At 39.5% G+C, this 27,869-nt stretch overlaps 1 protein-coding gene across 3 annotated transcripts; it reads left to right on the top strand.

The window, feature by feature from the left end:
- On the top strand, positions 1-27,348 carry dnajb6b (DnaJ heat shock protein family (Hsp40) member B6b). Of its 3 annotated transcripts, none has more exons than XM_030756868.1 (10): positions 1-326; positions 10,761-10,881; positions 12,630-12,739; positions 14,813-14,881; positions 15,089-15,190; positions 18,411-18,548; positions 18,642-18,798; positions 18,932-19,002; positions 24,246-24,404; positions 26,428-27,348. In XM_030756868.1, the coding sequence occupies exons 2-10, from the start codon at positions 10,817-10,819 to the stop codon at positions 26,535-26,537; spliced, it is 981 nt and encodes a 326-aa protein (XP_030612728.1). In that variant the 5' UTR covers positions 1-326; positions 10,761-10,816; the 3' UTR covers positions 26,538-27,348. The 3 variants fall into 3 exon arrangements, with proteins under 3 accessions (XP_030612728.1, XP_030612727.1, XP_030612729.1); XM_030756867.1 differs by having other exon boundaries at positions 18,408-18,548; XM_030756869.1 differs by lacking the exons at positions 24,246-24,404; positions 26,428-27,348 and having other exon boundaries at positions 5-326; positions 18,932-19,575.
- The last annotated feature ends 521 nt before the right edge of the window (positions 27,349-27,869 follow it).

The following is a 27,869-nucleotide window of genomic DNA, read 5'->3' as shown; positions in this document are numbered from 1 at the left end:
ACAGCCCTGAGGATCTAGTGTAATTGGGGTGCTCTCCACTTTTTTCATTTTTTTTTAGCCTGTCAGCACATGCCTTGCCTATAAAAATAGTATTTTACCCCAGACTGACGGATATCCGCAGTAAAACCGTGTAGGTTTTCTAGTTTCCGATGGTCCTTGAAAGCAGCAGCACTGTAGGCTAGGCCATATCAGCGGCCACTCCACCAGCTACAAACCCAGCCACCACCAGCTGCGACTTCACTTTCTGCTTCCGTACTCAGGCGAAGATAATAAGGAGGAACGGCTACAACCGCGAGGCTGCCAAAGTGGACGTTTCCTTCCTTCAGGTAGGCTCGAAATTAATTAGAGGAGAGCGTCGCACGGCTTTCATTTGTTGAAAGAGCGGAGAAAACGTTTACCGTGTGATGCCGCATAGACTCGAGTGCATCTAGTTCATGTGGGGGGATGCTGTGGTGGAGTCGCCCCTTATGGCTCCTGCTATTGTTGGTAGCATTTAGGATTACGATTTAGGACATTTAGGATTTTTGAATACAAAAATATGGTTTTCACTTGTGTCTGGGGGAGCTTTTTTTTCAGGGCATTCAGCTATGATTAAGCTAGCCTGAGAATAACGAGTGGAGCTCGTTGCTTTGGCTGCCCGCTGTCTTTGTAGTTAGCTCCAGCTAACTTATTCCCCCCCTCCCCCCAACTATTTGTCTATGTAAATTGCTGAGTTTATGCTAGTATAATAACATTAACTTGTATTTGGTATAATTAATGCTAGAAAACATCAGGGTAACGCTAACGGTTATACTACTGTTAGCTAATGCCATCTACAGTCAGATGTTGAAGTTACATCACTATTTTTAGAGGTTTTCTGTTTGTGTGTAACGTTATTTTAGTTGGGTTTTTAAAGAAATATACATGAGTGTTTTTGTATTGAAACTTAAAACGGCTTAAAATGCTCATTTGGCTTGAAGACTTTTCTAGAAGTTTCTGCTGAATTGATTGGGAGGGGGTGGTTCACAAGTTAGCTGCCATATCGCAGATCGGCCCGTTGACGTTAGTTAGCTTCCAGAAAGTCCAAAATGTGCACAAAGACAACAGTTTGTTTAGCTCGCTTATGGTTGCCACTGGTTACATAGCCCGGGGAGAGAGGAAGTAGCGAGTGAGTAAGCTCGAAATCAGCTCGCTGATTAGCGGCAATAAAGTTTTGTTGTTGTTGCGCACAGTGTGCAATGACCACGTTTAACACTCGTGAACCAGCCAGGCTCTGCTGTGATCTTTGTTCAAGCAAAAAATGTTTTTAAAGTTTATGAAGAACTTTTATAAACCAGGACTGTCAGCACAGGACATCTGAAAACATGCACTAATTAAGCAGTTACTAAAATAACAATTACATGCTGCCATATGAGGCTCTATCAAAGCCAGGTTTGGGTTTATTGGGTCCAGTTTGGCCCACTGGATGGTTTACATAGTTGCTTTAAAGTTAGTAACTACTCCGGTTTTTCCAGTCAAATGGTTGGTTATTCCTTTTCTGACGTGTTGTTTACATGTGTGAAGGCTTTGTGCCTTTTGGCTGTGATCTGCAAGTGTAAATATACGTGCGAGCACTGTTGCCAACTCCTCAGCAAGGAAAGTTGCTATTGGCTGTCCTAAAAGTCGCCAGAAGTCGCTATATGACGTCATCACCTAATTTGCATAATTGGTTATTTGCATGTAGTTGCAATCAAGGCTGTAGGAGAGAGGAATAACATCTTTGGAGAGACAAAAAGTGAAGAAAAAACACCCTAAATATGTTTAGAACTACTAGGGCTGGGGAATATGGACAAAATAATATCTCAATATTTTTTAACTGAACGGTGATATACGAAATATATCTTTATTTTTTTCTTCCCAAAGGTATAAACAAAAAGGCACCTCTGAGTCAAAGCTACATGTCCCAAATGTCACACAGACACTTTTATTAACATTCAGCTGTAGATGTACAGGAGAAATTGCTCAAAAATAAACCACTGGCATATTCAAATAATAATGCTCCTCAAATAAATTAATGTTTTTTTCCTCCATAACAAAAGACTCACAGCTGTGCTATTAAAATGTAAACAGAAAAGATACAGAAATATATAAAATAGCAAAAGGCTGACTGATTCTTCAAAAGCCAGTCTGCAGTGAAGTAGACTTCACCAAAGTGCTTCCTCCTGTGTAAGATAACAAACATGTAAACAGACTGAATGAACAAACTTCCATCCTTCAGTCAGCAGGATTTCCAGCTCAGTAAATCCATACGCTGACGTATCACAGCAACGGTCGTATCCACCGGCTGCATCACGAGAACAGGTACAGACCCACTTCAGCTATTTAAGTCACGTGACATACCAACAGCCAGGTACTCTTGGGGGTGTGAGCGATGCCAAAGCGTCTGAATGGACACAGTACGAAGGCTGTATTTACACAAAACACGGCGATAGCGGAGGATTTCAGGTTAACAAAAAACTCTCCAAAAGCCGCCGACGTTACTGTGAAAACTCGCTAAATTTGTCGCTAGTCGCTTTTTGGAAAAAAAAACTCGCTAGGGGGGTCTGAAAAACCGCTAAATCTAGCGACAGTCGCCAAGTTGGCAACACTGCGTACGAGGACTGTAAGAATATTAAGAAGTCACCGCGGAAAACACTGGATTGCTCATTAAATGAGAAATTTTTTTTTAAGAAGAAATAATACCTTCTGTTGTCTGGCCAATTTCAAGGGAGTGGGGTAAAGGGTATGTTTAACTTTAGCTTACAGTTTGAGCTTTTTAAAGTCTGGTTCTGGGCCAGTTGGACACTTTCATCATGCATCTTTTATTTATTTATTTTTTATATGAAAGAAAATGGAATAATGTTGGGGGGGGGGTTTCTTCTGTAATATTTTTATTGCTCCAGCCCCATTGATATCACTCTTGTCTGTATATGGACCCATGAACTAAAAGATTTAGGAGGTTCATATTATGGAAAAATATGTCTTGTTGGCCATCACCCAATGTGCATAATATACACAACGTAAGCAGGGGTGCACTTCTTGTAAAATTTGCCTGATGCTGATGGCGCCATGGTTTAGTGGCTTACACATTTGCCTAACAGGTAAAAAGATCTCTGGTCTCCTAGGAGGAGACACAAATATTTTTGGTGTCTGCTGTAAAAATCTACTAAATCAAACAAGCAGAGCTACCTGCTGTGGCGACTCCTTGTGAATAAGGACGCAGTCAAAAGTAGGTGCTTTTTCTATTAAAACAGACAGATGGAAAAGCTGATGTATGTCTGAATGCTACTACATCATTGAGTGATTTTTTTTTTTTTTTTTTTTTTTAAATGCACCTATGGAAAGATGGGACGTGAACATAATACGGCAAACAGGTGTCCACTGAAGTGGCCGCTCAACAACTTGAAAACCGTTGGGGCCACACTTAGCAAACTTAATGGGTAGACAGCTTATTACTGTTGTTACTTAAAATAAAAAAATGGTGTCCACTCAATAACTGGGTGACAATGAACAGGGTTAATGGAGTGTGATTGGTGTATTTTTCCCTGCTAGGCGGTGCTTTTGTTTTGAGGTATGGCTACATCTGTAGCTTTATTAACTATTGACAGTCTTCTCTGATGAGCCAAACCTCTTTTGATGGTATCCATTGAGTGACATGTACTTGTGTGTGTCTTGTTCTGAATTCAAGTTTAACAGCTTGATGGACTGTAGTTTTGTTTTGAAGTTGATTGTCAGGCTGTCTTGCCATTTAAAGCTTTTATTGCATTGTGTTTTATTAGCTGACATACAATAAGTCTCCATGCCACGCCTTTCAATAAGGGTTACAGTAGGGATGTTCCTGGCAACTAATTTATTAGTCAACTAAACAAGGAAAAAAAAAATTGGACTAACCAACTAGTCTAAAACTAAGAAAGACTCAGCTGTTCATTTAACAGGCATAAAATTTAATTTGATGTCAAACTGTCTAAACAAAGGCATTTGAAACCATTAATTGCACTTTGAATGCTACTTAACTGCGCAGCACCACACATTATGAACACTGGATGTTTTACTCCAAACAACGAAGAAAAAAAACTTTAAAATCAATTTATATTAAATATATGAAAATTGGTTACTGCAAACGATGATCACACATTTAATATGAGAAAATAACATCTGAAAAAAATAAATTGTGACTTATTAAAAGTGTGGCGCATATTCTTCCACCCGCTCCGGGGCGGGTCGCGGGGGCAGCATCTTGAGCAGTGGAGCCCAGATCTCTGAAGCCCAGGGCTGCATTTCCCTCTGGTGGCAGGTGTCTAGTCGACTAGTCACGCACTAGTCCTTAGTGCCTGACTTGTCAATTATTAATTGTAGCTATTGTCACTAGTCAGTACCAGATGTACAAGTCGGTTAGCCTAATTGTTAAGATTTTAATTGATGCCCAGTTCCGTAAATGGTTCTTTAATGTTACGCAGCCATCAGCTGCAGCCCTGACATCGTTATATAAAAATGCCTTACTTCTGTTATTCTTGGTCTGAAATTTTTATCATTTTTATCATCTAACATTGTTATTTTTGAAGTTTTACAACATAACCTGAAGTGCACCTCCTGAGAAACACCATCACTTCCTCCCATGCATTTCTGGCTACTTCATCCCACTGTGTACAAAGAAGTGAAACAACTAGAGGGGCAAAGGTGTTTGACCACAAAAAAAAAAAAAAAAAAAAAAGAGTATGACCCAGGAGGGGGAAAAAAAGTCCCAGCATTTTGTTTCTCTTGGCCGGCATTGCATGTAAAACACCGGAATGCGACCGAAAGATAATTAACACATGCAATGCACCTGCACAAGCATAAATGCCGGCAATAATATCGGCCACTTAAGTAGGTTACATTGTAGCTCTACAAAAACCCACCCTTTGTTTTGACAGTTTTTGACACTGACCATTAAACGGTCCTAAAATTTAACTTGATATCTGAGTGTTTCTTAGTTTTAGACTAATTTGGGTAGTCTATTTAATTTTTTCCCCCTTGTTTAGTCAACTAAGAATTTAGTTGCCAGGAACATCCCTAGTTTACAGTATAGAGATTGGTGCCTTCCGGCTTTCTTCTTGTGGCTGACGAATACCAGGAAATTTAGTGCCTGCGGAACTGTTGCACTACTACACATTAAGCTTTCAAACTATGTTAAAGCTATTGAGCTTCTGTTAAATATAAAATAAACATTGGTCATGTCTTCCTGAAGCAGAATTCCTGGTACTGCATCTGTTTCAGTTTGCATAGTTATGCCAGCTCTGCAGATGTGCTTGCATGCAAAGGTAGAATGCTGATTAGTGGAAAAGTTTGTTTGAACTGGAAAGGGAGCATCAGCAGTAGTCATCAATATTGCTGCTTTTTGCTCTTTAACAAACAGTGGTTGCAGTGGACACTTTTCATGGTCTTTAACGCCTTTTAATTTCACTTAAAAGAGCTCATGTGTCTGTTATGGCATCTGTGTTTTCTGTGGTTGGGGCAAAGCTAAATACCAACAATGGCACAAACCCAGTAGCTGGAGTAGCAAACACTACCGGTTGGTCCACGTATTTTGCCACTGCCTCCTAATCAATAGGACAACACTATAACATGTTGGAGGTGATCTCCAAAGCGCTGCATTGGACCAACAAATACAGCACTTGTTGTGAAGTTTTCTGTTTTTATTATTTTTTTGAAGGAGCTGATAGAATTAAAGCACAAAAATTAAAGCACTTGCTAAAATTTGTGACTGGTTTCTCTGTCCAACAAGATTTTGCTTGCTGGTGTTCATTGTAAATGAAGTCTTTGGTGGATGAACGTGTCTTCACATAAGTGAAGAAAAAAAATGCAGAGCTCCTGTAATGCTTAAAACCAGAAATTCTTCTCTCATTTCCACGAATAATTTCAGGCAAGAAATGGTCTTGTGTTTAGCTGGCATCTGATTCTCTGTTCTGACAGATGTAATTTGTTACTTCCTGGACTCAGCTGCCCAAAGCTTGTTTTATCCACTGCTCTTGTCTTGTTAATGTCACATTTTTAGTGGCATTTCAGTGCTCTTGCTGACAAAACTACTTCAGATGCCTTTTTTTTTTTTTTTTTGATTGCATAGATGCTCTAAAACAAAAGGGATTTTATAACATCACTTTCACAGACTGCAACTAAAACCCTGAAATCTAATCAGATTTTGATCAAGAGATAAAACCTTGGAGTGCTCTGCAGTTAAATAACTTGGGAGTTTTTGTGCAAGCAGAAGTTGTTAAAACATTTGCAGGACTTTGAGTCCATACCCTCAGCAGCTGCTGATACTAGACTAGCTTATAATAAATATGTTGTTTCTTCAACACTGATCATATGTGATGGTCATCATTTTGGGGCATTTGTAGCCAAAAAAAAAGGTCTTAATCTGGGTCTTGTTTTTCTAGTGAAAAGAAGTCTGATCATAGTTTTATTTATTTTTAAAGCATATATGGAAATTTTATCCTAACTGATACAGTCACAGAGTAACCGTCTAGCCTTCAGTAGGATCGAACAGTTCAGATATCCCTGATCAACTAATCTGTGAACTGACCTTTAGTGTTTTGTGTACCTGAGATGGATTCGGGCTACATTTGTCATCTCTATTATGAACAAAATGCACAAGTTTAAATACAGACCTCTATATCAGCTAGTTCGTTATTTGACCTAATATTCACTTATATCAATATTGGTAAAGAACTGTTTTTGTGTAGTAAAAGTTTTTAACAGTAAAATGTATTGTTAAGCCATAAAATGTAGAGCCTGAGTGCTCTTAACCTAGTGCTTTTTGAATGTGAGTGAAAACTTGCTGAAACCTGTTCTTGAAACCTGGAGTCAGGAGATGATTAATGATTTCAAATGGAATTTACCCAAATGATTATAGATCAGTCATACACTACCACCAGGAGTAGACCAAACTATAAACTATAAAATGTAGGTCTCCAATGCCGCAGGAAAAGTAATGCTTGCTTTTACACCCCCCCCCCCCCCCCCCCCCCCCCCAAGTGAAACGTGCATACAGAATCAGAGAGTTTCTAATATTTGATAATGCCTATGTGAAACAATGTAATGGGTTAATGCTATAGCCATGATTCTGCCTATATAGATGTCTTTTTCTTGTTTGCATAGCTCTTATGTTCCTGAAGTCTGCTCTTTTTCTGCATTTCCATAAAAGTAACTGCTGGTCCATATTTCTTAGGTCCATGTCAACAGGATTAGCTCAGTTTCACTTGTACTGGCAGTATAGTGAAGTATAATTGCAAACAATGGTGAATACTCAGTGGAGATTCAGTGCAGTCTCATTCATTGACGGTTATATAATTTGCTTCTTTAAGGGCGAGCTCAGTTGGTCCACCAGCACAGCTGAGAAAACTTAAACTGATGTTGTCGTAATCTCTTGCTGCTCGACTTGCCTGCATGTGTTTTTGTTCCAAAGTGTCGTGTAGATTCCTGTTGAGTTGGTGTTACATAAGTGGTGCACTGAGAGGTCAGGCCATTATTGATGACCTTTCTTTTTCACCCTGTGCCCCAAAATGAGACGCCTGAACCTCCTCAGTACATATGTCAAGAGGTAGATGGTGGGTTTAAAAGCCTCACCAAATATCCACATCCCAACATCTAGTTCTTGATAACACCAGAAGCACCTCCAACCTGAGGCTTTTAACTCATCATGCTAGTCAGACTTCCTGCAGGTCATTACAAAGTGTAGAAGAAAAATCCATGAAAGTGAAGTCTTACAATGTCTTAATTTCCCTACAAAATATTAGATGTGCTGGTGGTATTTATAAAGAGGTGTGTTAGATCAACAATCAACCGTCCAAAGAAATTCACTTTACTGTCATGTGTGGCAAAGAAGAGCATCAAATTCTGTCTGCTGTTGGGATTGTTGCCAGTTGAATAGCTGCATCCCCAACACATTACTGTGGCTTGTTTATAAACAAACACAACTTTAGCATTGGTTGGTCTTAATTCAGTTTTAGGTCTTTAAAAGGATTAAGTTTGATTTTTAAAATGATGCAGGAAGCCTGCTAGTTGGTGCCATTGAGGAGATGTTAAGCTTCTTGTATGTACAGTGGGATTGTGTCCATTTAATTTAATTGCACTGGGAATTCCCTCTGTTTTCACCACAATTGTCCACATCTGCAAATAGTTACTAGTTTTATTAACCCACCCCCTACTTTTGGCACATGAAACGACCTAAAAATATTAATTTTCTACTCTACTGACTTTTTAAAATATCATCTTATTTAGGATAGATAAAGACAATTTTTGAATAAATGTTGATTAGTTCAAGAAAGCAGTTAGTGTTAGTGTTTTAGAATGCTGAAACCAACAAGTAATCCATTTCTACCAGTGCTCCAATGCAATAAAAAGTAACCATTAGTCAATCAATAATTACAGGAAATTCCTCTGAAAGTGGACTTAAGTGGGACAGTTGCTAAATGTTCCTACAGTCAGTTTGCTACAAATGTATGAAGTCGATTCAGTGGTCAGGCATGGCTCCACAGCAAGTCCCTCTGTTTTTAAATTACTCCCTTTGCAAAAAGATTTTGACTACTTCTGTAGTTTTTTTTTATTTTTAACTGTATCCCAAAAAAAAGTTGGTTTGTAGTACACTTAACAAGTGCTTGTTTGAGGAAAATGGAAAAAATACTGCTGCATGACAGCATTTACAGCTGTCACCTTTTGCTTAATTGATGCATTATAGGATTGACTGACCTACATTTGCTTACTCTGAGGCATAGCAGGAATCGAGTTGATTTAGGTTAGCTGTGTAATGTTAGCACATGGCACAAGCAGGCATGAATACACCCTTAACTTTCTACACAGTACTACAAACCACATCTCTAGCAGTCACTTGTATCCAGTAAATCCCAACTGCTGCAGGAAGCTGGTGATGGGCGAGTGGGTCAGTTATGACTCAAGTGAGGGAGATAAAAGTAGATATGAGTCAGGACACTGGTTTGTTTTTTATGAAACTCAAAAGGTCATGCCTTTTTATATTTAGAATGTGGATTAAATTAGGACGTGGTAATAAAGTAAGGTAGAAGGAAGGGCATAATGAGTGTCAAGTTAGATGGAGGGTGTATAATAAAGTATCAGAGGGAGATTTGGAATTGCTGCCTTACTAGGATATATGAAGGAGAGTTTAGTGCCTGTGCCATGTCCCCACCAGGAGACACTCATTGGCACTACCTTGTGCCAAACGCCCCCAACCCCCCACATAACGGACACAAACACAATCTATCTGCAAAGGCCACAGGTTATAAATAGCTAACAAACAGAACACAGTGGACTCCAGTAGTCCTCACTGGTTTGTTTTTACATTTTTCATTATGACAGTTAATGCATCCCTCAATTAAAGGTGGGGTTTGGCACATTTTCCTGACGAATACAGTAAAAGTAAATATGTGATAATGGTGTAACAGCCTTTTTGTCCTGTAAAACACAGATCTGAATACAACCCTACAAGAGAAGCTGAAATGTTTCTCACCTTTAAGTAAAATAAGATTTTCACAGACAAATTGGTTAACTTCATTAACCTTTAACCAAAACAGGTTCTTTCAGTTAGCTTATATTTATAATGTGTTCAGAATACAGTTTAAAAAGAAAAGTTGTAAACTTGCTACTAATGTTAAAAGACATCAGTGGAATGGATGCACATTACTAGGAAAATGAGCAACAGGGTAGGAGAAAAGGGGAGGCATTATAAAGTTTGACATGAATAGTCAAAGACAAGTTAAATTAGAAATTCAAGTTTGTAGACTGTGTACACATACATGTATCTTAAAATGCATACATAAACACACCCTCAAGTCAGAAGAAACATCATGGGAAAAATATATATTTTTGCTTAGGTTGTAGCTGTTAGTTGCTCTCCATATGAAGTGACCAAGATTAGTTGGAAAAGTTATTTATTAGCCATAACGCTGATAGTCAGACAAAGCAATATTTATTTATTATGTACTTGAAATGGCAATAAAGAAGTATTTTAAGTGCCATAGGCAATAAAATGCAGCAGATCTTCTTTGTAGTTTTCGCTGTCTGAAGACCAGTAAAAAGTACCACTGGGAAGCACGTGAATCAACAATTCTCATCTGCTGGATGTGAATAGATAGCCACTTTATCAGTCCTTCTCTGCTATCTTTTATTTCTCCCTGTTGCCTTTTTTTCACATCATTCTGCAGACATGTTTCATATCCACACAGAGTCCAGTGTCTGTTTTTCACTGTGACCATTTCACTGAGATCAAGGCCACAGATCTTTTGTATATCTTCCAGCGTGGTGTGGGTTTGTAAATGTGGTCCTAAAATTTGAGGACTTGAATGTCTTCTGATACTTTTTAACCAGACCTGTTGTGTCTTGTTGTTCATAACTCGAATCTTAGATCACGATTTAAAAAAAAAAAAAAAAAAGCTTCTTGGCCTTTATAGCTTGCTCCAAAATTTAAAAGAAAATCATGTTTCATACTTTCTTTCTTTTAGCTTCAGGGTGAAGGATGATCCCTCAGTCATTATGCAATTTTGCTTGGCTTGTATTAGCTTAACTTCCCTGTCTCCAGCATTGCTATTTCAGTGCACTGCAATATTGTTGGGTATTTCCACCCTTTTTTTAATGCCAGCAGCCCCCCTCCCTCCTCTCTGCAAGTGTGCTCCTCTGGCCTGGAAGGGCTGTATCTTCCTCATCACACATGGCTGTTGCAGACTCTTGGGCTTTATTTTGTAACATGTCTTAACAGAAAATTATTGTTTCCACAGAGGCCACACGCACAAGACCCTCAAGTAGAACAGCACCTACAGACACAGACAGAGCCATGGTGGAATACTACCAGATACTAGGAGTCCAGAGAAATGCATCGCAAGAGGACATCAAAAAAGCGTGAGTCCCCTTGAGTGTTTTGCTCTGTTTTCTCGTGGTGTTGTCATTAAATGTCGGACACTTGTAGGGCGTAATGGGTTAATTTTATCCCCCTGTCACTGTATAAACTGACACAGGGAGAGGGGAGAGATGAGACAGTGCAGTGCAGAAATTTTCCACTCTTCTTCCTGTAACCTTGCTCCTGTCAAATACCTTCCACCTTCACTCACCCACCACCACTCGCCCACCGATCGGGCCTGTTCCCGTTAATTATACTTCCTCACTGGGTTCTCAATAACACAGTCTGTTTGGACATGTGAAGTAGAGAGGCAATGCTAATGCTGGGGACAGAAATAAGCCTGTTACAAATGAGGCATGTGTTCCAGGGAACATTAAAAGTTATTTTGGGTAATGCAGTGAAAACATGTGACACAGGAGGAAACCATCGAACAGTACGGAATAGCCAATTTGCCAAAAATACTCTACAGAAAAATAACAAGTCCTATTTTTGACTCTCAGCTGACACAAATCACCATAATCATTCATGTCTCACTGAAGTTTTCATTAACCATCATTATCAGGTCAAAGTTAATATTTATCCTGTACTTTGATTTAGAACTATTGATTTATGTACATAGTGCTGATTAGAAAATATTGACATTATCACTTTGCTAAACCTAAACACTGTCTGTCTGTAATGGTTATGACCATGGCAGCGTTTGGCCTAAAATACAGCCTTACAGAGCTGCTGCAGCGCCTGAAGACTCATTTGTTGTGTCTGTTTATTAAATTTAGTGGGTATTAAATTACAGCAGGTAGCTTTAATGTTAATACAGAGAGTATTTTGGGGTGAGCCTGGATAATAAACTAAGGTATACTTTTATTTAGCCCAAAAGCTGGGAAATGACTGCGTTAAAGCAGCTCAAAATAAATGCAATATGACAAAACACATAGCTCAGTAAGGTTAAAAATGCAAAAAAAAAAAAGAGCTCAATGAATAAAAATCTAAATTTAATACAGTAAGAAGTTTAAGTAAAAAGTTAAATGAGAAGTCCTGCTGTGGCTTTTCCTCGTGAACTGGTGGTTATAGAAATGTCAAAGATAATGGTATGTTACAGTTACCAACCAACCTGCTGAACCAGGCTTTAGTCAGCAAGCTAATGTCACAGATTACAACAAAGACTACTGGTTATAGGTCTGTAATGGAGCGAATCCCTGGATTGTGTGAAGCCTTGTTGACTTTCAGTCCCTTGTCGTGTCCAAGCATCTCGTTCCGTGTGTGTGTGTGTGTGTGTGTGTGTGTGTGTGTGTGTGTGTGTGTGTGTGTGTGTGTGTGTGTGTGTGTGTGTGTGTGTGTGTGTGTGTGTGTGTGTGTGTGTGTGCGCGTGCGCGTGCGCGTGCATACGCACTGCCGGAGCTGTGACTGCTGAGCTTAGAAACAAAAAGCTGATGCAGCGTAAGCCACTGTGTGAGGCCCACGCTGATTGTCAATGCAGTGTCAGGCGGTCTTTGTTATTTCTGCTTGGTTGGGGAGAAGGACAGTGTGTGTCTGCTGTAGTCACATGAATGTGTGTTTCTGATGTGAGGATTATTTGTTATACATGCCTACGTACATAAATGATTTCCACCTCTATCAAGACATGGCAACTCGTTCTTGGCTCTGTGTGTGTGTGTGTGTGTGTGTGTGTGTGTGTGTGTGTGTGTGTGTGTGTGTGTGTGTGTGTGTGTGTATTTGTGTGTTTTTTGACTGTATGGTGTTTGTATCTCAGTTACAGAAAATTGGCACTGAAATGGCATCCAGACAAGAACCCTGACAACAAGGAGGAGGCAGAGAAAAGATTCAAAGAGCTGTCAGAGGCGTATGAAGTTCTCTCAGACGGTGAGGTTTTACTCTAGAAAAAGGTGGATATCAAGTGCACTGTTTGAAATGAGCTTTATTGAACCCATTAGTGCCTCAGATGTGAAACTTGTGTTATTAAGAGTGGTGACATTTTGCTCCTGTCTCACATTGAGAGCTAAAACTAATTTAAATTTTTTTCTTAAGTGACTAATATTGAAAATAATTTTCTCAAGTCGTTTGCTAAAACTGCCAGGAAATGTTGAAAACAAGCCATTAAATATTTCTAATATTCTCTCTCTCTCTCTCTCTCTCTCTCTCTCTCTCTCTCTCTCTCTCTCTCTCTCTCTCTCTCTCTCTTTCTCTCTCTCTTTCTCTCTCTCTCTCTCTCTCTCTCTTTCTCTCTCTCTCTCTCTCTCTCTCTCTCTCTCTCGCTCTCGCTCTCGCTCTCGCTCTCTCTCTCTCTCTCTCTGCGCTCTAGCACCAGCTTGGTTTATAGTTTGCCAGAATTCTTAAATGTTAAATCTTTTGACATAGTCTAAAATGTATTATAGAAATCATAACTAAACAAAAGTAGAATAACCAAAGGGATGTTTCCATAAAGCAAAATTACTTGTTCAGGCAGGTTTAGTTTTATGAAACTCTTTGATAAAGAATGCCAGTTCGTGGAAATGTTTTCTTTTTTGTTAATATTTACTGTAATGTGGTACTCCATCATCTGTTTTGTTCTGTAGCTGCACATTTCACATCTATCTTTACATGACTTCTTAGTCCAGATTAACTGGGTGATCTGTCAGATTTGTTTCAAAGTCCTGAAATAAACCAGATTTGAATTTGTTGGCTTTATGAAACATCTTGATCCTATGTCTGCAGTTTTTCTAAGCCACTTTATGAACCTCCTCTCAGGTGAACCTGAAAGCTTTCATTCTAGGTGAACTATAGATTTTGGTGTTGGGGTTCAGTATGTGGTCCTGCTAAATTTTTCAAGCATCAAGAGTTATTAACCAGAGTTTAAGTTAGGGCTCTACAATTAATCAGTTTTACAGTGATTATTAAAACCATATAACCAGTGTAAAATGATAATTCTCCTTCATTCTGTTTCACAATGTTTTTGTTTAGATCAGTTTACTTTTTTCTCTAATTTACTTATTTTTTGCTAAATTGCTAAAAAAAAAAGTTTAAAGATATGTTATCTAGTGTTAAGTCTGAGTTATTTTGTTTAAATAAATTGTGTCAGTGTTGCCCAAAATAATTATTATAATAATACAATTGAGCAGCCCTAGTTTGGCATATTTTTGTTTGAGTGGATGAGTAAGGATTGGCTGACATCAGTTTGTTTTGTAGCACATACTTGGTCATGAGATGCAGGCATTACTCATGCATAACTGGAATGTCTTAATTATTGGACAAACTGGTGTAGTGAGTTTTTAGTTACTTTCTGTTTAACTTCAGGTATGGTTATCATTTAGTCTATAACTATGTTAACGCTGATAAGGTTTGACTTCACATCCCCTTCACTGATTTAAGTTAGATGTAATAAATTTGAATATTGAATAAAAGCTGGGTGTTAAATATGCCCTCTCAATTTGAAGTAATAATCACAGTAATCATAAATGTTTTTGAGTGGATTTCCTTTAACTTCATTTAGTTTATTTGGTCGAATTATAATTAAAAACATTAAAAGCATACATGTGTACTGAATTAAATCTGCTACAACCTGCTGGTAGTGAATTTGGACTTTCATGGAGGGGTGAAAGTAAAGGAAAATGATGTGCTGAAAGGCAGAATTGAGAATGTTTAGTAGTATTCATGTCATTTAACTTGCTTTAATAATTGGAGGAAGCTGGAATTAGCAATTTTAAAATAAAACTCAATGGATTGCTCAGCCTTCGTCTGAAATGGCACACTGCTGTCTAATCATTTTATTGGAGTGACTTGGTAGACTTATTCAGTGAAAATTAAAAAGGGCTATTAGCTCGAGGCCAACATATCTAAGGATCATGGAAGACTTCAGACTTAAGTGAGGTTTATAATACAACAGGTTTCACCTTTTCTGGTTCTGAATTCTTTCTCATTGCGTCTTATGTATGTAAAGTCCTTCTCTTTCTATTGCAGAAAGCAAGAGGAATGTTTATGACCGATATGGTAAAGAAGGCCTCTCAGGTGGTGGTGGAGGAGGAGGAGGTAAGGAGACAACAGTTGAAATAACTGATAAGATCTCCATATTCATAAGTTTCAGTGTGAAATGCCAAAATATGAGGTGGAAGCAGCTTGACATTTGATATTTTCATTGTTGCTTTGACAGCTTGTAATGATAGCTGTGTTTGCAGTGTTATCTTTGGTAAACGTTGGTGTCGTTTATAAGTTTGGTTTCTTTTTAATGTTTAACAGGAGGCCATTATGACCACTTCGGCGGTGGCTTCACATTCCGCAATCCCGAGGACGTTTTCAGGGAATTCTTCGGCAGCAGAGATCCATTTGCAGATTTTTTTAGTAAGTTATTCCTGTGCGTGCACTTGGAGGCACTGATGGGATGTTGTTTTCAAAGCTGGAAGAGGGACTGAAGCGATATGCTTTGGCTGTTATTAACATCATATTGTTATCTGGTCCAAAATATTCACAGATGACCTGAAAATGCTCAGAGACACAGAGCATCCCGTAGGCCCCAGTTTTTTGTATGTTAAACATAGATTTTTCTATTTCTTAATTAGTTTGCCTATTAGCTAGCAGCTCCTGCTGTGTCGATTGAGCAGTAGACCCAGGAAACCTTCTGGAAAGCCTGTTGCTAATCCCCCACAGGACTGTAATGTGCATTTTCAATGCACTAATCACTCTTCACTTCACTTCACCTCACTAAATGTCGCATGAAAGAAAACGCTGAGGATCTCTGCTGGATGTCGACTTCAACCTCATTATTGTCTCAGTTAGTTGGTAGTTAGGATTTAGATCTTTCATTTTGTGGGCCTTTCTTCACATATGATCAATTCAAAAGCAAGATGTATGGACAGGGTTGTTCCGGTCTGAATTTTGTTTTGCACAAGTGTAGAAATGTTTACATGAGAGTATTTTATTTATGTAGCTTTACAATCCACAGGGAATATTGAACACCAAGCAGAGAGTATGCAAAATTGATATTCATGTAGCAAAATATTCACTGTGAAAACAGCAGACATTTGACCGTAATTCAAGATTCTCCTCTTCTTCATGACTGCATTTTCTATAGATGTCCAAAATGAAGGTGACCCCTCCCAGGTTGTCTGGGTTCAGCAAAAGTCGGCTCAGAAGGCATGTGTAGTTCATCCCGTGTGCCTCTAAATATGGAGTTCAGACGCAGGCAGAGGATAGATTTGAGCATCTACATCACTCAACTGGAATGCTTTCAAAAATAGCTTCCGTATTAAAACAAAAGCAGATGTAATGACGACAAGTGTGTGTGTGTGCGTGCTGTGTGTCATGGAAAACATGGTATAATTTGAACCCGCGAGGATGGCTGTGCAAGATAAACTTATTGGGAAAAACTGAAATATTAAAAATGATTAAATATGATGCTTAAATAAATGAGCTGCAGAATTGGAACTAGAAGAGTCATGAAGGCAGTCATCATGTTTCATTATGTAAACGGGTTTTTCTTAACACTAATAAGTGCAGCTGTTGTTGTTTACGCTCTTCAGTAAACAGTGACGGCAAAAACGGCGAACCATGGATTCAGCACACAGAAGAGTGAAGTTCAAGTTCTATTTTAACTGCAGATAAACCTTACTATGCTTGATTGGTATGCAACTGGATAAGCTTTTAAAGTCATCCATCTTTTCAAGTTTATTTTAAAACTCCATGTTGGCGCGTGTTCCCTTTAAAGAGCCATTTTGGATTTCTGTTTTTTTTTTCCTTAAGATGGCAAATAAGAGAAAGAGGATTCACATATGTTGTAAAATCCCATCCAGCCTGCAGTCCTCACAGTCCGGCAGCTGGTCTGTTGGATCTGTCACTCAGCCACCTCAGAGCATCCAGCAGACTGCGGGCGGGGCGGGCGTGCATGTGCGTGTGTGCACAGAGACAAAAACAGAATCACAGTGATGAGGGCCTAGCTGCCTGCCAAGAACAGCAGACTCTTATTCTCAAATGAAAATGTGAAGACGTGGACAAGGAGCAGAGGACTATTTTAGACTTCTGAACAGTTGCAGAAATTTAACACCCCTTGTATAATTCAGTTTTCTAAACAAATGGTTTCATTTATTCAGACTACTTTGCTGAACAGTTTTGTTTTTCTCTGCTTTTGGACATCATGATGCACACTGTGACACTGCCCTATCGGTGTCTTCATGCTCTGTGCGGTATTATGCAGGCGTGGCACATTCTTGGCTGTTTAATCTCCAGTTTGTGCTTGACGGCTCTTTTTAAGTTCTGCCAGAGTACAGAAGCATGACAGCGGGTTGCTTCCTCTTAAGAATGCCTTAGCTTTTTCTTCCAGCATCTCTTTGCAGCTATTGTCTTGAGAGATGCAATAACTATAACAATAATTAAATCAGTGTTTAAATAGCATTCCTCAGCACTTCCATTCCTCACTTCCTTATACCGAAGCCTGCCGTCATTCTCACAGCTTTGGAGGAGCTCAGCTGTCTCCTCTAAAGTTGTCTTTAAGGTAAATGGACACTAATGTGGTTGCAGCAGCAGTCAGCGGATACTCTTATTTTAAGCTTTCAGTCAGAGGGAACAAACACAGCTTTCTTGCCACTGCCTCAGTACATTCAAGGTTGAAGGAGGAGTCTTCTTTCAGCAAATGGTGCCAGTGATCCAGCCTTATCCTGCTGGGCTGACCCAGATTGGCAGAGCGCAATTAGTAGCATGTCCACAGGGCTTTAGGAGGAGAATTAGTGGCCAGCACTTTGACAGTTTAGGGATAAGATTGTCCCAGAAATTACAAACTGATGCTCTGACATTCACCACAGCCTTCTTCTTTTTTCTTATCAGGTACTTAAATATTTTAGGAGCTGGCAACTGTACTGCCTGTCTTAAAGCACCTCACAGGCACTGTATGAGACTGCTTAAGGAAAGCAAAGCACAGGAAAGCCAAAGATATTGACTTCATCCTCTTTTGAGCAAGTGCCTCCCACCTGACCCCCCAAGAATCAGATATATATATATATATATATATATATATATATATATATATATATATATATATATATTTTTTTTTTTTTTTTTTTTCTTTTGGTACAATAACATATTTAATGAAGCCATGCAAACCTTCATACTGTGAAAAATTTCCAGTTTACCAGCCCTCAGTGTGCATAGGGATATATCGTCCCTCATAACTTCATAGTTACAGATCAAAATGGCTGGTCAAAATGAGGTGAAGCATATGAAGAGTCTTATTTTTACTTGGCTTTTGATACCAGGCTCACCTTCTAGCACTAATTCCTTCATAGGTCAAAATCATTTTATAATATAGTAATATTTTTTAACAGTTAGAAATGTGGAACCTTCAGTGCTTGTTTGTTAGAAAAGATTCAAAGTATGAAGGTAGAATTTAGCGTGGCTTATTTAATATACTAAAGTTATTGTACAAAAACTCAGCTGACTCTGATGGGATCAGATGGGAACTTTGAATGACCCCAAGGTGAAAGTGATAGCGTGCCGGGTTTAATGTGGAATTTTGTTCCTGCTGCTGAAAAATATTTTGTTACTCAAATCATTCCGATTCCCTTCACAGCAGATGATCCCTTTGATGATTTCTTTGGAGGCGGTCGCAGTCGCCAGAGGGGGGCAAACCGGAGCAGGATGGGCGGACCGGTCTTTGGTTTTGGGGGCTTTCCAGCGTCGTTTGGGGGTGGCTTCTCAGGGTTTGAATCAGGTGAGCACATTTAGAGAGGATACTGGACAAATGAGAAATTTTTCAGACCCCCCCCTTTAACTGAGTTCCTTTCTGTAATGCCCCCTCTGTTAGGTTTTAGCTCATTTGGAGACATGGGTGGGGGAGCATTCACCACCTTCTCTTCATCATCATTTGGCAGCGGGGGAGGAGGAGGAGGAGGAATGGGTAACTTTAAATCTGTATCAACCTCCACCAAAATCGTCAACGGCAGAAAAATTACCACAAAACGGTACCTAAATGTTCAACTTTACGGTCTTTTATAAGAGCTCTCAAAGCATCCTGTCTCCTTGATTTCTAAAGGGCCTTTTTTTTTTTTTTTTTAAATGTTTTTATTTATTTAAAATTTTGTTTGCCTCTGACAGGATCGTGGAGAATGGCCAGGAGCGGGTTGAAGTGGTGGAGGACGGTCAGTTAAAATCTCTAACTGTTAATGGTAAGGAGCAGCTCCTAAGACTGGATAACAAGTAATTATCTCGCCTCAACATAGTTTTGTCATCTGGAACACCTCCGGCGGTCGGTCTCTCCTCTCTGTGTCCTCCTGCATCTCATTTCCCAAAGAACAATTTTCTCATTTTAGTTTAGCTGCAAGGGAGGCAAGAGACGTTTTCACAGTATTTGTATATTTGTATTTATTCCATTATTTTTGCGGGACCAGTTTGCTGGGATTTGTGTTTTTGTTTTTTACGGTAATTGAATTGTACTTTAACTTCTACCTTGTGCACAGAGCTGAATAAGTGCTATACATAAATATATTAAAAAAAAAAAATTCTTTTTGGGGTGTATATGGTCTTTGTTGTTGCAGACAAAAACAAGATGCTGTACATTTGACTTATGCATGTAATTTGCTCTTTACATTTGACCAGTTTAACAAGTGAATGAGGAAAGATTAACCACCTCACCCTAATGTCTTTAACTTGAACCTCACCTTCCTAACCTGTTTGCTATTACCATGTTCACGTGTGTAATAATATGAACAGATTATTAATAAATTAATTATAACAGTGTGCATTTTTCTCACCTTTGCATTTTGTTTGTGTATTTGGGGAAAGAACACAGTGTGTGTGTTTTTGTTTGTGCATGATTGCTGATTCCAGGAGGCTGCTTTTTTTTTTTTTTTTAAGTTTTGCTGTATGAACCTGTGCCACAACGCCAACACTGTTAGCAGACACACAGGAACTTTTCATTCTTTGTACAAAGAACCACAAAATAAAAGTTTCAGATTTAGGCAATAAAACTTTGTGCAACATGAAGGAAGTGCTGCTGCAGTCTCCCTGGTGTCAGCGTGATGCTGCTTTTTGCTTGAGTGGCTTTCTTTGTTACCTCACTCTTCCTGGATGGCTAAGTCTTCTCTGCTTGTGCCTGATCACGGTTTAAACTCTGCCTCACACGACCACAGTAAAGGAAACCGCAGCCGCTGCTTCTTGTGTGCAGTCACCTTTAGTCAAAGAGCTCACCGTGTGCTTCATTTTTAACCCACTAATCCCTCAGTTTCAGTACAGGTGACTCACATTAGGGCTTGGCCACTACATTATGAGCTGTATGCTTTCACTAAAATTAATACTCATTATTGTTTAGTGAAGAGCTTATAAGGAAAACGGCAAAGATTAACACACCCTGAAGTTTTTTTTTTTTTTTTTTTTCCCCCTTCTTACTCTGTGCGGTAGGTATGCTTTACCTTTAGGGTAAAAATGAAGCAACGCCCACTTTCAAGACTTCCTTGCCCTCCCTCCTATTTCATTTCTATCCCTGCCTCACCCTTTGTGGCAGTTTTATGTGCTAAGACTGTAAAAGTGCTGATGGTGCACGTGATCTGAGGTACACCTTTAGTATAATTAACTGCACCGATCAGTTTGGTAAACATTTGTGTCACATAGTAGCTGAGGTAATCCACGATTACACACAAAAACGTGGCGTTCGGAGACTTTAAAGATGTGGGTTTGTGCGTGTGCTTTGGCATGATAGACTGTTAAACTGGGTAGTGTGTATGATGCAGTTTGTTCTGTGGTCACTGTGTGTGTGAGTTAAGGAATGTGCTCAAGGCTAGTTTATTTACACAAGCCTCGCTGCATATTTTTGCAGGAGTGGGAAAGCAAAGAAGAAAAGGGCAGGGTGAGGCTCACACTGACTGATTTTTCTGTGAACGTAAAATATGTTGCCGGTGTCTCTGTTTCAGTTCTGTGAAGGCCACTTATTCTCTATTTGGCTTGTATTTGATTGCCCCCCCCCCCAGAAATGCTGATTTAAGATGCGCGTGCGCGGTCCTGTTGCTAAGTGACACTGCAGACCTGTATGCTCTGTCCCTGTCCTCCCATTCCTCATATCTCTGAATATGTAAATGTGCTGCATACATTGGGGATTGTTGCTAATGTAGATATGGATTATTAGGCCGCACCAAGAAACAATGAAAATTTGGAAGCCATATGTTCTCACACGGACTGTGGTCTTATCCTTTCAAAAAACATGATGCAACCTTTAAAAAAATGCAGAAACGTCTGAAGTGGCGTTACCTGAGCAAGAATTGCATTTGTGGTACTACAGCGCCCTCTCTTGGACACGCAGGTTTTTATATTAGTACAAGATGAACTACAGTTCCCATAATACTGGCGTTCTAAGCAGGAAGTGTAATTTAAAAAAAAATACTTTTATACTATTTCTATTTATTACTTAAAGTAATATAGTATGCCGAATAATGTGTCAGCAGTCTCTGTTGGCGGGGTACCAATGCGCATACAGACAGTTATCAGAAGATCACTAAAAAAGCTAAAAATGAGAGAAATCTTAAGCAGGATCTGCTATAAAGAGCTTGTGTATTCACAAAGGTTTTACCTGGTTATGTAAGGCTAAAATATGTTCGTCTGTATGTGTTTGGATTAAACAAAGTTATGACACACGGAAGGAGATTTTCTATAATAACTTTCTGTTTTTTTTTTTTTTTTTTAACCTTACCGCTTATTTTATTTGAATAATAAAATAAGTGTCAAGATGTAATATTTGTCCAAAAAAACCCCACCACCAACAACAAAAAAAACTGCATACAGAAAATCAAATTCCACGTTGGTAGGCTGAAATCATTCAATTAGCTGCATGATGTTGCTGTCAAAGACAAGAAGATGAAGTGCTGCTTCCACACATTTCAATGTGAAGGTGGCCATTCACGTGGCCACTGGGTGGCGCTGTTTGTGAACAAAAGCCAGCAGGACATCTGTTCTCATCATTTGCCTGAGAGCAAAATCTCACAATATCTGGAACCTTACTGGAATAAATGGAGCAACAAGTGACATATGCCAGCTATGTATACAAAAATGAGGATTTATATTTTTATTAAATTCAAATAAAACACAAAAGAAGCCCATCAGTGTTTAAAATTTGAATGTCAAAACAGTTAGCAGTAAAAATAAAGACTCTATTTCTCTAACAGGTCATGGAAGTGCTTAAAATGTGAAGAATAAGGTCCTGCAGCCGTGGCCTTTTTCTCTCCATCCATCTATTCCAGTGCGACATATTACTGTGATTTCCTGTCCCATGTTATGAAAGATGGCTTCCTGTTGGCTGAAAGCAGCATCCTGTTTTAATCCCCCCCCCCGCCTCCTTGACAGCTTAGCATGAAACCTCAGCTCGGCCTGGAGCCACTGGTCAATTTATGAACGATGGCAAAGATAAGCTGCCAGTTTCCCTTTAGCCATGTCTGAACAAGGACACAGACTGATCTCCATGTGCTCAGCAGCAGAGTCCCATCAGCACGCCACCAGATGTCTTGAACCCAGGGAAGGTGGACTGTTGAAAATAATCTGGTCCGTGGTTGTAACTGTCATGTAGGGTTAACATCCTTCTGAACAGTGATTTATTTTAAGCTTCCAACGTTGACAGCTAAAGCTCCAGCCTGCTGCAAGTGAGGCTGTCTTTGTCAGTCACACATAGATTTTGTGTCTGTGTGTGTTTGGGTGTTAACCTAGGTGTTTGTGCCTGTGTTCCTGTATTTCAGTCTAGACAGTGTGCTTCTGGCAGCCTTTACACACAGACACACACACACACACACACACACACACACGCCGAGCATTGTTCAGCCTGCAGACAAATGACAGGCACTCTCAAGACAATAGCTGCAAATGAAAGCATCCAGGAACTCAACTGTGTTCACTCAAATGAAGTCCTTGATCCAGAAAATAAAAGGCTGCCTTTATGAACATTAAAAAAAATCTCATTATCATCACTGCTCTTTGATATTGTTGTTGTTGAAATTAATTAACTGCTGATGGAATATGGAACCTGATAGCAGAAGGAATCTTATCACAGGACCTGTAATAGATGCAAATATTGATCCCCAAGAGTAAAGGAGATTGGGATGAAGCACACAACCTTGAAGTCACATGCACTTAGGCTTAATCCAGCTGTCTAACCTCACCTGATAGGGATCGTGAGACAAATGCAGGTTAGGATTACACCCCACCACCACCCCTCCAGCTGCAGTCTTGAGAATAAAGCCACCAATTGTCCCATTGTCTGGTGGTCTGCTGGGAGCAGGTGTCTCCTTGTGGGGGTCAACTCTGCATTTTTACAAGCGTGTTCAGTTTAAAAAGCTGATTTGTAAACTCTATAGTAAAGAAATTCAAGTCTGGGGTTAAAACGGCTGCTTAAAGTTTAGGGAAAATAACCACATTCAGCCAGTTTTAAACTTAAAGCATTTGTGACAAAGAAATTGGGCTTGGGTCAAAATGGATGACCCGCAGTAATAAGATGCCTATTCAGAGGCAATTGAAATCCAGCAATGTTTTTTGTCTCTGTTAAGGCCTGAGCACAAGCAAGTCATGTTTGATTGCTTCAAACCCCCCCTTGAGCAGCACCTGAAAGGATCTAAAGATCCCTCTAAAAGTCATAAAGCGAAGAGAAACATGGAGGACACCTTTAGAAAGATTATGTTTATGCTTGCACAGGTACAGTAGACAGCAGCTCCAACAAAGCTGCTGATGAGTTTAATGTTGGACTATTGCACACTGTGTAGCATTTTTCTCTTTCTTTTTTTTTTTTTAATGCTGCTGCAGACCCTCCTCTAAATGGGACCAGGTTCAGCACGGCGAGCATCTGGCCTCCTTTCTTCTCCTCTCCACTGCCTTAATTACACAACACAATGGCGATGAGATCTGCCTGTAATCTCGCAGCATAATAAGTCTCCCTCCTCCTCCTATACCCTGCCTGCCACTAATTCAATATAAATGTAAATTACCTAGAGAAAAGAATAACCAAATCTCATTTTATTTACATGACTAATCACAATAAAGTCAGGCAGATGAAATATGAATGAAATATATGGTTGGGGTGTGAAAGGAAAGAAGGTCCGTATAGCCTTGGGGACTCTTTGAAGCTCTCGTTTTATCTCATCTTTCTTGTTTCATGTTGGTTACATCAATATACCGTTTGGACTGAACTTGGTGTAATAGATGTGTGTATCTATTTTTTTTTTTTCTCTGTCTGATTGTATTCACACTGCCAAGAGCATCAGAAGGTAATATGTTTTCCTTTCAGCTCACTTCACATCTCATGTCAGAAGGCTGAAATTCTCAGAGGCTACATGGGGGGGAAAAGAGATTTAATGTTGATTTAAACACCTCGGGCAAACCATCCAGACAGCGAGAAGCTTAGGTGTGATTCATTGCCACTCTGCTCTGCTCACACCCACAGACGTCTCAGCTGAAGACCCCTTGGAGGAGGAGTTTCGTCGCCGCAGACAGAACACGCTTCCTGGCCTGGGTGTGCACCAGCGTTACCTGAGGAACACTGCCCAAAACCCACCAGAGGAAGAGGGGGAACACGGTCTACAGAGCCTGGGACTAACAAGAGGTCCGCCCACCCGCCCGTGCAGGGCTGATTAATTACCAGCACACAGAGCCCCCCCTTTAAAGAGCAGAGTCTTAATAAGCGCAGCTAATTGTCTGCTTTTGTGTCTGATGGCCACACAAAGGAGGATGAGGAAGACTGGCGTGTTTGATTGACAGATGTAAACACCAAGGACAGAGATGTTCATTAGGCAGCTCTGTTCTACCTTGCAGTAACGACCAGGGGTCAGAGTCCACCCTCTGTTTTCCTTCATAGGGTCAAGAAGTCATGCACAAAAGCTGAGCAATTATCTGCAACACGCAGCCGCTGAATGCTTTATAATAGCGGCTTCGTTAGTTAAGGAGGGGACCTTTAATTTCACTGTACATAGTTCCTGCTGCGACACAAACAAAGGCCTTAATTCTCTTCCTGAGATAATGACACAGACTACTTAAATATGGGTCCTTAGAGAGAGGAGTGTTTTTAAGTGTTGCTGCATACTAAAACTGAGAGTTTTAAATGTGAGTAAAAAAAAAAACCCTTCATTGTGCTATCAGCAGTCTCTAATATATTTACTAATAGGTAATCAATCCTTTACAAAGACAGCTTTTAGTTGCCAAGTTAAATTTATGCTGGAGGGCATCTTGGCCAGAAGTAATTCGTTAACAACTTTTATTGGAACAAAAAGCCAAAGTGATTTAAAACTAGAGAACAAATGCTGATAGTTCCATCCAAGATTTCCCTTAATTTTCATTTGCTATACACTTACATTTACTATGCACTATATGGACTAAAGTATCAGGCCACCTGCACATTACACCTTCAGGAGCTGCTCAGACATGGAAACCTCTGTCATGAAGCTCCCTGTGCACAGTTTTGTGCTGATGTTAATGCCAGAGGAGGTCTGGAGTTCTGCAGTTAGTGAGTCCGCAGAGACTTTTACACACTACGTACCTCAGCACTCAGCGGCCCAGCACTCATCTGTAGCTGTATGTGGTCTGCCACTTTGTGGCTGAGGTGCAGTGGTTTCTAAATGCTTCCACTTTACAATAATACCACTTACAGCTGACGGTGGGATTTGTAAGACATTTCACAAACTGACTTGTTGCAGCAGTGGCATCCTATGACAATACCACACTCAAATTCAGCGAGCTCTTTAAATGTTTGTAAAGGCAGACTGCATGGCTAGCTTTTATTTATTTATTTTTTTAACCCTTGTGGCAATGGGACTGAAAACACCTGAATTCACAGCCACTCCGAACACTCTCTCTTCTCCCTGCTCCCATCAGGCCGGCGTTAACGCTGCCTGAGGACTAAGACTGAAAGGCTGAGGAAGAGTTTTTATCCACAATCGGTCTGAACAACCCTGAGCCCTAAACAGGACTGTTCTGCACGTTTAACTTGCACTATGCCATGCCATGCACTTACTGACACAGCTGCAATAACATACCCTTGTGTAAATACCAGTGACTAGAATTTTATATTTCTACCCAAGATATTTATATATTTTTATCTTCTTATTTATATATTCCTATGATGTGTAAATTATTTTTATTCTTATTTATGTACTTTTACTACTTACTGTCGGCTGCAGGTACAAAATACATTTCACTGTGCATTGTACTGTGTATAACTGTGCACGTGACAAATAAACCTTGTCTTATCTTCAAAGATTAAGAGGTGTGACCCAATACTTTTGTCCACATAGTGAACATGAAAGAAACAAAACAGGAGAGACAAAAACTTTTGTTTCAATGAATCTACAGTCATTGGGCCACTTTATTAGGTACACCTCTTCAACTGTTGAACCCAAATATCTAATCAGCCAATGACATGGTAGCAACTCACTGCTACAAATGATATACAGAGCTATAGTTTGTCGATTGGTTTGTGGACAGAGCCAGATTGGTCACCCTGCAAGTGGTTTATTAGAATTAATAAAACCATTATTACAGCTCATAAAATCTAAATAAGCTAAAAACGTAATACAGAAAAGTTGTAAAATAAATTTAATAATGAATTTTCTTTCTTTTTTTTTTCTTTTAAGGACACACAGACAACAAAAGGAAGAAACTGTGGCTAAAGGAGGCAGACTCCAAAAAGAAAAGAGCTCCTCGACACTTCCCTTGGTTTAGTGGATTTGGTGCCTTCTTTTAAATGCTTACACACTTACATATTGGTCTGCAGATGTGCCATCAATCAATCATATGTGGCATTAGCTCATCTTTGCTTTGTATCTGAGGCCCAGCAGCCCCACTATTGCACCACACCTCTCTCTGTTTATCGGCTGCATAACTCCTGCCTGGTTTCATCGGCCTGACGATAGAGACCTCACATCAATGTATTTTTTTTTTCCTGTTCAAGATACATTTTAGTAGCTATTGCTGTATTTATTGTGTGGATGTACAGAGAGCATTCAGAACTTAAATTACTCTCTTGAACTTTTCCACTTTTTGCAGCATGTTTTGGGAGAGTGATTTTGTGTTTGAAAGGGTTCAAGTGTAAGTAGAATTACAGCATCAGCCTTGTTTATAAGAAGCATGAAAATTACTGCACTAATACTGTGCAGCGTGTGAGAATAAGCCAAGGTCAAACTATTCAGCCAATCCTTCTTTCAGCAGAGACAAGGCAAGAGGGGTAGCTAGAGAATAAAAAGAGAATGAAAGAAGAGTGAGCCTTATTACAGAGGGGCTGACGTTTCTTGCTCGCTCCCACTCAATAACTTCATCCACTCTTTACCTCTGCTTCCACATTGAAGCCAAAAGTCATTATTAACCCCTCTCAAAGCATTGTTTTTTTTTTGTAGGACTATTTGTATTTAGTGCATTCAACATGTTGCCTTCTGTGGGTGTTTTTGTAAAAGATTTGTCCTTGACAGATTGTTCTCACGATAACGGTGAGTGGAAAATGTCTGAGAAATGTTCATTTTTTTATGGACTCTTAACATTAAATGCTTAAAGAAAAACAAGTCCTTGAAGATTGTCAACTTTTATCCTAACGTATCGTAACTAGCATCAGATTATCTAATTGCCAGTACTGATCTCCTCAGTTTATTAAGAAAAGGCTTACATGTCACACACTTGCAACTTTCAGCCCTTTAAAATATAGTATAATATGTTGGCTTTATGTTAAAAAGTATACAAACTTAATGGCTTAGAAAAATTAGGAAGAGTACACCTAAGATGATGAGTTAGAGTAATTTGCTTATTTTAAATGTGCACATAAACCCAGCCACAGGGAACCACAGGCCGGTGTACTCCAAGTGCCGATCCCAAGCCTGGATAAATGGGGAGGATTCTGCCTCAGGAAGGGAATTTGGCATAAAATCCGTGCCAAGTGAAGCATGTGGCTGATCAGTAAGATTTTTAAACTGGTTTGGTCAAGGCCTTGGCTAACAACAACCAGTGCCAGGGTAAACTGTGTTACTGTCTGGAGAAGACAAAGGAGGACACAAAGGTTAGGGTGAGATGGAGGCAGATGATCCACTGT

The sequence above is a fragment of the Archocentrus centrarchus genome, chromosome 20 (assembly GCF_007364275.1).
Source record: "Archocentrus centrarchus isolate MPI-CPG fArcCen1 chromosome 20, fArcCen1, whole genome shotgun sequence".
NCBI lineage: Eukaryota > Metazoa > Chordata > Actinopteri > Cichliformes > Cichlidae > Archocentrus > Archocentrus centrarchus.
This window is presented reverse-complemented; position numbering and strand designations above follow the sequence as displayed.